The sequence below is a fragment of the Monopterus albus genome, unplaced genomic scaffold (assembly GCF_001952655.1).
Source record: "Monopterus albus unplaced genomic scaffold, M_albus_1.0 scaffold25.1, whole genome shotgun sequence".
In the NCBI taxonomy this organism is placed as follows: Eukaryota; Metazoa; Chordata; class Actinopteri; order Synbranchiformes; family Synbranchidae; genus Monopterus; species Monopterus albus.
Window position 1 is genome coordinate 546,438 of NW_018127905.1, and position 12,073 is coordinate 558,510.

The following is a 12,073-nucleotide window of genomic DNA, read 5'->3' on the forward strand; positions in this document are numbered from 1 at the left end:
TTTGTTTACTGGCGGTCTCTCAGTAGTGACGGGCGTCGCTGAGGCTGCTGACAACCAGCCAGCTATTACATCACACACCCAGTATACACAGTCCTTGGCTAGGACTGAGACACAGTCAAAGGTTGTGTGTATGTTTCTGTGTGTACATGATTGTATGCATGTGGCACTGTATATATCTCATTAAAGGTGTTTTTTTAAATTTTACAATAGTTTATTATCTGTTGCTCTGTTTATTGAGTCATATCTACTTATGATAGAAGTGAAACAAATCATTGGCTACTCTTTCCTCTCCCACTGGTGAGCACACCCCATACAGTTAATCAAAGGTTACTGAAGGTCATAATTACCTTTTTCCTCTGGCATTGTCATCCAGCTGTCAACTCAGCTCACTCAGATATGATATATTGTTATGTCCTTCAGTGATAATAATCACAAACGATATAACAAAATAAATAAATCTATTCAGAGTTCTCTAATGGTGTCGCGACACATCCTCTTTACGCTCTGCAGCTCTGGTGTAATAGCAGATGGGACATAGAGTGGTGCTCTGTCCGTCTCTATCTGTGGAATGAGCTGTGGGTCATATGATTACCTATGTATCTCTCTTTCTCTCTCTCTCTCTCTCTCCCACTTCTCTAAGTTATTTCAGCTATCTGTTATAAATAGAAGCATGTGCAGCTTAAAGAGAATGACACCTCCTTCTGTCACCAAGTGTGTCCCACTCCTCTCAGTCCACTCTAAACTCATCTTTGGCAGCCCAGTGACATACCCCGAATGGGGGTTCTACTGTACAGGTATGTTCAAATTTTCTGCAGGAAAAAACTCTGTTCCCTCTGGTTATTTTTTTGCATCAGGGTACATAAATAGCGTTTCATCCATCTTTTTCAGCAGCACTTCCACAGCATTTTACAGAGTAAAGCTGCACTAATCAATATTTTCAGTATTAACAGTAATTACAGAATTATGCATGAGAATTTGAGCTATTAGAGGATGCTAATATTAATATTTATCTTAGAAGATAATGAAGGTACAGTAATCTGCACTAATCAGTATTTCTACTAAATGAAAATTCTAGCATTCTGGCCATGGATCAAAACAACAAAAAACATGAGCTAAACCCACTGTAAGCTATCAAGTGAGCATCAGTCAGCAGACAGACAAAACTAGGAACTAACTTGTGAAGAAAGTTGTGAAGAGACCAAAACACAGCTAAACGTTAATTGAAAAGGGGACTTATTTTTATCAGGTGACAACAAATATGACTCCAAATGAATGCCACTTAACTTCACCTAAACATGTAAGCAAGCAACTGTGGTGGTGTTAGCATGTGAGCCATATCAATTTTGTAAAGCTTTTCTAAAGATTCCCCCAAGTAGCCAAAAGAATCAATTAATGCTACTATAAAAATGGTTAAAAAGTACAATACCTAGAGCCTTAGTTGGGCTAAAGGTTTAGGAATGTCAACAGCAATTGTAGAAATTAAATAGCTTATTTTTGACATAGTTCGAAGTTGTTCACACAAAGTAAGCTGTTTCCTACAAGACCACAAACTTTAACCAGATATTGAGATCACTGGCAAAAGACAATGCAAATAAATGCAGTTTCCCATCCAATGCTGTTATTCAAATAGCGTTAGTTTTGTGAGTTAAACAAGTAGTGGTGCTCCAGTCACACCTAATCAGTTGATGCTTCAAGAACCTCAAGCAAGACCAGCTGCCAACTTTTAACTTTTTATCGACTATATATCATGACCGGGATGACTGAGACTCTCCACAGACATGCATCTGACTCCTGATTTATGTTCATGGAGAACTCTTATTGAGCTACCGTGTGTTTGTTGGTATCTGAATTTGACCCTCACCATTGATTAAAGCTGATATGCAATCAATATCCAGCAAGTGGCAACACTTAGACTCAGAGATTATTTGGTGTTGCTGTAATCAAACCAGCTTTATACCAACAAAGATAAGGGCACAGTTGACATCCTGAACAGGAGGGTGGTAGGAAAAATAATGCAAATGTATAAAACGGGACCTTTTAAGCACTTTGCTACACTGTTAGGGCAGATAGATGGTGACTGACCTCTGAATGTGTCTGAGGTTTTAAGGGCAGATGGATGGTGACTGACCTCTGAATGTGTCTGTTTTTGGTTTTCTGTGAACAAGTGTGAAATGAGCCAACATGACACATAATGTAATAATATATAATGCAGCATAACTTGACAGCTCACTACTCTCAAACAATTTCTATGGCCAAAGCATATAGTAAATGGTTGTGTAATGTGACTGAACATTATATGTAGAGTGGAAAGACTGGAACAATGAGCTCATTCTTCATTCAGCTGGTTTAGGGTAACTTTAGGGCAATGATGCTGAACTCTCTCCATGATCTGGGCCCCAATAAAACAATGGACACTTCCACAGTGGTGAAGTAATTAGGCAGATTCATTTGGTGCTGCATTCAGTGCATGACTGAACCAGATGACGTGCCATAAGTGGCCACTCCTATGGGAGATCAGCCTAAATATAATGTATTAGCAAAGCTGGCACCAAGCTTTTAGAGGTGGCACTGTCAGATGTTTTGTCCACCAATTCAGATTGAAATATCTCAACAACTAAGGGTTGGTTTACTATGACATTTAGTACAGACATTTGCGGTCCCCAGAAGATGAACCTCATTGACTTTGGTTATGCTCTGTCTTTTCATCTAGCTCCATCAGCATGTCATAGTTCTCATTTATTAAATAAAATATTTCAGTACGTCATCTGGAGTGAAATGTCTTGATGACAACTGGCTGATGATAATTGACATGAAATCTAGTAGACTAATTCATGGCTCTCAGAGGATCAATCCTTATGGTATTGGTGATCCATTAACTGCTCATTTAGCACCATCAATAGGCCAAAGTTTTCTTTTGTCAAAGGGAAAATCTACTTGACATTTTGGCACAAATGTTGATAGACAGTCATAGTTTCCAGAAGATATATCCTATCATTTTGGTGATCCAATGACTTTTCCTCAAGTACTACCATCAGTTTTATATTTGTGGTTTTGAGTGAAGATTTTCAAGATCTATTGATATATTTCCAAGACCTTAAAGTAGCTACAAAATTTCATGTTCTCCAGGGGGTGAATCCTAATTAGACTACTTTGCTTACTATCACATGCTCTTCAGTGCTAAAAGCATCTCAGATGGTTCACTTGTCCAGTGAAATATCTCAGTACTTATATATTGTGTTACCATCCTGACCACAGTGTATCAGCTCTTGAAGGTTTAAGGACTGACCAGGAAACAAAGGATTTCACTTGAACCCTAGTAGACAGAGAACAAGCACAGCATGACCTGCATTCAGAACCTTGACACTATAGGTAAATGGGTATCTACTAGGTCACACCAAACCAGCAGGAGCCAAGAGAGGATGTTATTAAAAAATACCAAAAATAACAGACAAAATGTACCACAAGAATATATAAAAGCTGCACTGATTGTCAGTGAACTGAGACAGAGGGACAGGGACTGAGCATTGAGAATGGCCTCATTTTATCTAACACCATGCCCTTCCATCTCTCACATCCTCTGTTGCTCTCTCCTTTCTTTCTCTGTTGTCTGAAGCTGTGGCACATCATCACAGAAACAAAAACAAAAGGAAGTGCTCAGCAGGTAGGAAGCTTCGAGGGAACAGCGTGTATGGTGGACTTTGCCATGTGACTCAGCAGTAGGCACCACTTGTGTGTGTGTGTGTGTGTGTGTGTGGTGTGAGGGAGAGAAAAAGACACCGGATCTGCATTGCAAATCATCCAGCACCACAGCTGCCAAGTGGCGTCTACAACAAATCCAAAAGTGGGAGCAAAACACGACACTGCCACTTCCAGCTAAGTCAAATATAATGAAGCCACAACACAACTTACAGCCACATGGTGAAAGTTATTAGACTCAAGATGCCAAATAAGATAATTAAAGCTGCCACTTTGGGTTTTTCTCATAAGAATTTCTGGTGCAGTTTGAATAAATGCCACTATGACCCAGCTGCTTTTTTCCCTCGAACTGAGATCAACGACAATTGGGATTTAATTTTGCAATAGTCTCGCAACAACTTTCTGCAATGTTCTCTAGAGGAGCATGTCTTGTTTGACACTGAAACAAGTAGCTTCAGCCAAAGAACAATGTTGCAAGAAGGAAATAGCTCATTTTGTCACATCTTTTTTTAATTAGGCAAAGATAAAGCACCAAAAAGCAGGAAGAAAGATATCTGCATAGGCTTCTATTCAGCATAAAAACATCTTCACAGTCAAGAACAAGATTATCTTTCTTTCCCTCTTTCATTTAAACCTTTCTTTTTCCTTTAATGTAGAGTAGAGATTCTAGCAGACTTGTGCATATTGCAGCATTTTTTGTCAACCTAATGTGTCATTTTGCATATGCTTTATTAAAGTGCCCATGACATGCTTTTCCTTGTTTGATGACCTATCTACAATGTTACAGTGGTGGATTATAATCTTAAACATGATTAAAAGCTCAAAAAAATTAGATGTACCTACATTCTAGTACTTCTAGGCAGAAGCTACTTGGTTTATACAAGTCTTGCCAACTTTTGCTGCTGAGACTTTTTTTTCCAATAATGTAAAGTATTAAGTGATAGATTAGGGATTTCCTTGAATGGCCATATTCTCCAGGCACTTATGTGTTCATGTGAGCTTGCCTGACATCCACCAGTGCCGTTGTAAGAGCGTAATGTTTTGACTGCACCAGGTTTTGTGGATATACTGTATTTTCCTTCCTGTTGCTGAGCTGTGCCCAGAGGATGTGGAGAAAAGAACAGGGCCTGAGGTTACTGCATGTCCGGGAAGGTTCATTACAGGGACTCGCTGTTTTACCTGACCGGGTCTAACCTACAAGCAGCCGGCCTATGAAGCGCCCTGGGGGAGTCAATGATCAGTCCATCAAGGATGGATTCCCCCGGAGCACAGTACGTGTTTGTTTTGACTGCTTGAGGCCAGTGTGTCAGCAGCATGTGATGTGATGCTGGTTAATGAGCGGATTAATGATCCATGATGTTATTGTCAAAGCTGCGCTACATGTTGGAATTAATTTCTCTCCTTAGGGACTGTATGCGGTTGTGTGGGGGAAGACGCAGTGACCACTGGTTGAATTTACCGACCTTGGAGCTACTTGAAAGGAAGTAATTATTAATTCTAATTCTAATTATTAGAATTAGAATAACAGATTAATTACTGAATTATAGCTTGACATAAAAAGCCTTCTGGCAAAAGGAAAAATAGTGCCATCTGATGTGAAACACCTGCAAGAAGTGTTGACTTCCAGTAATAGTAGCTTAGCAGCAAATAAAAAGCTGTAAAACATATTGAACATAATTCAAGATTTTCATATTGAAAGACAAAGAATGAAAGGCAGGAATAATAACCTTTGAGCTCATCATCTTTTAATGTGAAACATCTGTCCAGGAAGCAATTAATTTTATTGATAGCTTAATTCCAATTTAAAAAAAAAGGCAAAGTAAAATAGACTGCATTAATTAAGGGGTGAGAGCATCCATTCTGGTGAAAAACAACAAATAAAGTACTGGGTATGACATGACTCATTATAATGTTATGAAAATGTACATTATCTTCAATTTAACATAACAGCAGGTAAACATGAGGGAAGTGTTGAGTTCGCAAACAACAGATCTGATTGAAATTATGGCCTTGATGTGTGCGCCTACATGATCGCAATTACTTGTGTGAATAAACAGGGAAACACCCTATAGTTCAACATCACATAATTAAACATGCAACATGCAGTATTTAGCATGTCAACAAAAGAAAAATGTACTAAAACACAACCTTAACTCTAAAACTATTAACTCTAAAACTATTTTGTATCTAATGTTAAATGTAAACTCAAGTTCTCATCCTAAAGTAGAATTTGTCCACTGTGTAGTGCTGCACAGCTGATGTTAAAGATTAGTGATCATCAGCAACATTAAGCAAATCTAGGTCTTCATAACAGCTTTCCCTCCATCTTATGAGGAGAATTAACACCAGAAAAAAAAAAATCATTAGTCTGACCTACATTTAGGTTCCTACTTTGAAAACATGGCATGCATTGTGATTTGACTGTGGTAATCTGGTTAATTGATTCTGCCACTGGGGAGAGGAAGAAAGGAGGAGAGAAGAGGAGAGCAGACGAGAAATGGGGGAGAAGAAGAGAGAGGAAGTGAAAAAACTAGACACAAGAAATAGGAGAAACAAATGGGACAGAAAAGGAGAGAAGCAGAAAGGAAGAACAAGAGGAAACAATGAGGGAAGGAAAGAAGAGAAGATGAGATAGGTGGAAAAGGAAAGAAAGGGTTAGGATTGAGACAGAGATCAAATAAAAAGGAGAGAGCAGAGGAGAATAGGATATAAGATGGTGAAAAGGAAAGAGAACGTTTTGGAGGGGGGAAGTGTGTTTAGAATGTTTCTTCAATGGCAGAAGTGAGCATAAAGATCTTAAGACTCATATTAGTGCACAGCAGTGTGTGTAATATTGGACAGCCATAGCCAACAATCCAGTGTCAATAAAATACATAAGTCATAAGACAAGAATACACAAAACACATGCACACTCAGGAGAAAGTGAACTGATGAATAATTCACTGAAACCATTGATCTCTCCCTCTCCCTACACAGCAGTAATCTGATCAAGGTTTAAAGTGCAGAGTTAGCTCCCAAGACACATTCCCATGATGCATTTGAATAACACAAAGACCCATTTCCTGTTTCCTCTATATAGCCCTTACAAATAGCTCCACTAGAACATATTTTCATCTCTTTAAAAATGTTGTGTTATAATTGGAATTAAATCATTAACTCAAGGTCTGAGTGAATGACAGTACAGTAAGTAACCAATTGGAGAGAGAGAGAGGGAGAGAGTGCTGACAGTCTGAATGTCAATTTATTTGTTCACTGTTGCCTAAAAAAATATTGTCAGACAATATTTTTTTTAATCTGAATGTTTCTGTCAAACAGATGATGCTGGAAGCTTGACTACTCTCAGAACAAGGTGGTGAACCACTAACCAAAAACGTAGCATGCTAACAGAGTCAATTCAAGCGGAATACCCACGATGAAGCAATGTGAGCACCATAATGAAAAAGAAGCTGAGCTCAAAGGCAGGGTTCTCGACTAAACAGTTGCTCTAGATTCTAACCCTGAACCATGGTTAACGAACTCTGTCTTGTGACTTAAAAAAATTTGATTAAGAATAAAACAATAAAATTTCTATCACACCTGTCCAGGGTGGACCCCACCTCTCACCTGATGCCAGCTGGGACTGGCTCCAGCCCCCACGTGACCCTATTCAGGATAAGCGGAATAGATAATGGATGGATGGATAATTTCTATCACAGGGTGTTTGGTCTTACCCTTAAGGACAAGGTAAGCGGTTTTGAAATCCAGAGGAAGGTTGTAGAAGAACAGCTGCTCCTTCATTCCCTCACACTAAAAGGAGTCAGTTTAAGTAGCCCAGCATTTGATCTGCCACAGGATCCACCAGGATTCCCCTCCGGACATGTCCCTGTGAAAGTATTACAAGTATGTCCAAGAGAAAAAATACCCTAGGATGGAGTCAAAAGGCTCTGGATGGATTACATGTCTTATTTGGCATGAGGACATCATGCAAGGATCTCACAAGAATGACAGGAGTATGTTATGGGTGAGAGGGACATCTGGTGTACCTTGCTTACCCCATGGCCACCCAGACACAAATAAGCAGCCCAAAATGGGTGGGTAAATTGACAGCTGGATGTATGATGAAGTGATTTCGCCAGTGCCTCCAATCGCAGAAAGAAGTCTCTGTTACATGGAAGATTTTATTATTGTACGGCAGAGAGCAGACTTCCATACATATGGTGAAAGATAAAGAGAATCTTGAGTATCAATAAGATCAAACATCAAGTCCTCAGATTTTTGTCAGCTGGTTTCATAAAGCACAGTTTGAGATTGAGAATACACATGGCTTTCATTTGATGTATTTGTTAGTTATTCAGAAGAGTGTTAAATTAGGAGATCTGTGAACTGAATAAGACATTTGTTTCTGTGTCCCTGTGCATACATGAGGGTGTGTTACCCTCTGCTTCTGCTGTATCATGAATTCTGCATGAAGAGTTCTAGGTCATTCCTCATAAAACTACAAAAGTCACCATCTGAAACAGTATTTAGACATACAGTAACGTGGGACACTCAAAAGCCTTCAGTGAAAGCTGCATGACAAAAGCAAAGGCCTAAATAACTGAAGGATGGAATATAAGGGATGCAAGTGCTTCCATACAGAGTACAGAGTCCCTGAAGGGTCTGATGAAAATGATGTGAACCATATGTTATAGAAATTTTGTAGTGGTTTTAGAGAGTATTCTCCACGAAAATGGTGAATGTGAAAGTGAATACTGCTGTTCATCTTCTCATAGTAGACCAATGCCATAGTAGACACTTTATGTTGGCTTTCCCTTTATTTGTGACATATTTAATAGATTAGGAGTTCCACATGGACATTCAGACAGAAAGCTGCTTCTTACCACAAAATCAGAAAGGTTCTGCATAATGCCTAAACTACTACTATAACAACTATTACATAATGCAGTTTAACCAAATTTTCTACATACAAGCTGCAGTTTGCATGTTGAGATCATTTCCACTCATTCATATTAACACATTTCACAAAATTTATTTGTGAACACTGCTCCAACACAAATTGCAAATGACTATGGCTTCCAAATATACAGATACTGTATATTTGCTTGTAACACATGCTCATCAGTGGCTCGTAATTATAGTGCTGATAAGTAAAACATCAAAATAATAGAACCACTGCGATGGATTGGCGACCTGTCCAGGGTGTACCCCGCCTTCACCCGATTGCCGGCCGGGATTGGCTCCGGCCCCACCCGTGACCCCATTCAGGGCCTAAGCGGTAGAAAATGAATGAATAATAGAACCAGAAGTTATTTAATGCTGCTAATTATGGAGTTCCAAAGTAAATGTTAATTAAATAAATGATTAATTAAAATACAAAATACATGAATAGGTTGTAGAAAATACATTAAGAATTAAAGGAACGTTTCCTTATAATGGCAGCTCATTTAATTACATTGCAGTTACTTAGTCAACATGCTACTGCTGCTTGAACACAGCCTGTAACATAACTCTGTGTACTGTATCGTAGACCTCCCTGCAAAATGCATGGCTGACCTTGAAGGCTGATGTCACACCTAAATGTCACACACTCAGCATGTTCAGCAAAGAGGACTTATTATTGGGGAGCTCCGTGGTGCATACTGGACCTGAGAGGTACGCCAGGAGGAATGAATAAAGTATAACCTAATGGATGTGAAACGTTTGGAGGAAAGCAATCTGCAGTAGGAAAGTCTGAGGGTTCTCATTTCTTTTTGAACACAATGCCATACTTCTGTTTTCATTCAGCCATAATAAATTCCTTTATTTATTTTTTTGCTTTTGATTAAGCTACCAGTTTCTCCCATTTCCAGTCTTTAAGCTAAGCAAGGCTAAGTACACCAACATCTTGTACAGTACCTTGTACTCCAACTCTGGTAAATGGCAAACTAGACAGCACTAAGAGAGAGCAAACATCCGCCAAGACAGATCTGTTTTCCCATAATGCCATTGCACCTAAAAGCAATATTCACGTGATAATTTTACCCTGATAATATGATTCTTTGACAATGAAAACCTACCACTGGCATTTGGATTCACATGGACGCCATCATTAGTTTAAGACTTATTCAAGATAAACTACAGAAATGAGTAATTAGTAAATGCCATGGACAGCTAAATAAATGTCCCACACTTTTGCTACAAGGTGGGCTCTCACATAAAGTCAACAGCCTTCCCAAAACTCAATAAATCAATCTTTATTGTCCCCCAGAAGGGGTTATGGCAGCCAGGTGAATACAGACAAGCAACCTAATCAGCAAAAAAAAACCCAAGCAAATAGCGGAGACATTTTCAGTTCAGTTCAATTAGTCAAAATTGTGACAAGAATTTAGCAGGCCCATTGCCACTGAGACGAAAAAGCATTTAGTCCTTACTGCAAGAAACCCTAAAATGACCAGATGGAAGAAACTCACAATGGTGAAGAATCATTTTTAAAAATTTCCAGGAACTGGATGGTGATACGGATCAGCACCGAAGTCCAGTCAGTTGCTCTGTGGGCCACACCTTACCTCACCAATTGTCATCAAAATCCAGTCATTACATTTTGAGTTCTGCTGTGAACAAACAAACCAACAAACGCTAACGCTGGCAAAAACATTATCTTCACTTTGGTGGCGGCCAGTAAGCATATTGTTAAGGTTAGTGTAACACTGAAAAAAACATATGAGTTAGTGTCCCAAGACAGTGTCAATGCAGTTTATGCACAGCTTCCACCATAAAAGGATCAAATTTATACATAATATAATGTATATATTTTACAGTCTCAATCAGAAAATACCAGCTATGACTATCTGAAAACTGTGTATTGCAAAGTGTTCCGTCTGTGGAGTCAAACAACATGCCATTCCTGCCTTCATCAAAGCCCCATGTAAAACAGCAGGCTGCAGGGAAATGTCACAAGCCCACACCACATTGCAGGCTTAATTACCTCTGTGTGTATTTAGTGTGTGTGTGTGTGTAGCCCCAGCACAAGGGCTTAGCACCAGTGAGGTCAGCCAGTATTTATCCCAGTAAGAAGAGCTGTGGTGTCAGCCTGACTCCAGTCTGAACCTGCCCACCACTTGTGTCCACTGTTATTTCACTCAGCAGTGCTGGGGCACCACTGCAGTGACAGCATGGCAGCAACAGCTACAGAAGAATGACTTTCTGTTAACTCCTGATAAACCTTTAGAAAAGCACTAACCAATACTCATTACCCATAATTATCAAGCTGAACACAAAATGAACTGATGAGTTACAGTGTAACATTTTTTGCTTGTGTGTGTTTTGCTTACATAGGACAAAAATTTGAATAATTGTATCAATAAATAATTAGGATTACAAGATTAACAGATTAATAGACAATAGGTTCATGTTTAGCTACGCTCTTGATCATAATCTATTGCCGATCATTTGTCATTCACTGCTAACCCATTATGCCAGACGGAGCACAGTGACTGGCCACTATCAGCCTGGCCTTGATGCACTCACCCATCATAGCTCGATAGAAATGCACACATCCAGGTGCACCAGTATTTTTCCTGTCTCTTCTAAGTCTATCTTTTCCTCTACAAACACTTCAAGCACGTGTAAACACATACATCATCATTCCTGACACAGAGTACACTTCACAGCACATGCACACAGCCTTGAGGCACATGCCTTTCAGCGTAAAACTCCTGCACACTGCTCCACCTCATGCCTTGTGACACATATTATATGACAGCAGAGAGCCAGAGAGAACCAGCCCTCCTGCAACAGTGCCACAACTGCCAACACATAATCATATAAGTGTGTTTACTCCGGCTTCCACCTCGATCTCGGGACATCCAAAAGAATTTGGTTGGAGAACATGAGATCTCTACAGTGTGTACGGGCAACCAGAAGCTCAGCTAAGTAGGATGAAGTTTTACCATGTAGGGCATTAAAAATGAACAGAAGTTCAAAATCAATTCTATAATGTATCAGAAGTCAACTGAGTAAGTGCAAAACAGGTGTCATATGATCATATTTATGTGTATGAGTAATGACAAGAGTAGCAGAATTTTGGACAGTGAGGACTGCAGAAAAGGTCATTGGTGTGAGCCTGCCCTCCATGGAGGACCTGTACACCTCACGGATCAAAAGGAGGGCAGAGAGGATCACTGCAGACCCCTCACACCCCGGATACAATCTGTTTGAACTCCTCCCCTCTGGACGGCGCTACAGGTCACTGTGCACCAAGACAACCGGGTACAGGGGCAGTTTCTTCCCCCAGGCTGTCGCTCTGATGAACACTTAACGCACGATAGTAAGATTGGACTTTAACTCTCAGTGCAACACCTGTAAATATACCTTGTACAGATTATACAGATTTGTAGAGGTCTCTAGTTTTAAGTACTCT

General features: G+C 39.6%; 1 protein-coding gene across 9 annotated transcripts in view; it reads right to left on the bottom strand.

Moving 5' to 3' along the window:
- ablim2 (actin binding LIM protein family, member 2) overlaps positions 1-12,073 on the bottom strand; it is an 83,909-nt gene that overhangs the window by 68,089 nt on the left and 3,747 nt on the right. For 7 of the 9 annotated variants that reach the window (XM_020594882.1, XM_020594878.1, XM_020594877.1 and 4 more), the window contains exon 1: positions 348-544. The exons of 1 other annotated variant lie outside the window; for it this stretch is intronic. In XM_020594882.1, the coding sequence (XP_020450538.1) occupies positions 348-369 (22 nt within the window). In that variant the 5' untranslated portion in view covers positions 370-544. Of the gene's footprint in view, positions 1-347; positions 545-12,073 lie in introns of those variants that run through there. One more of the 9 variants, XM_020594883.1, reaches the window with a different exon arrangement.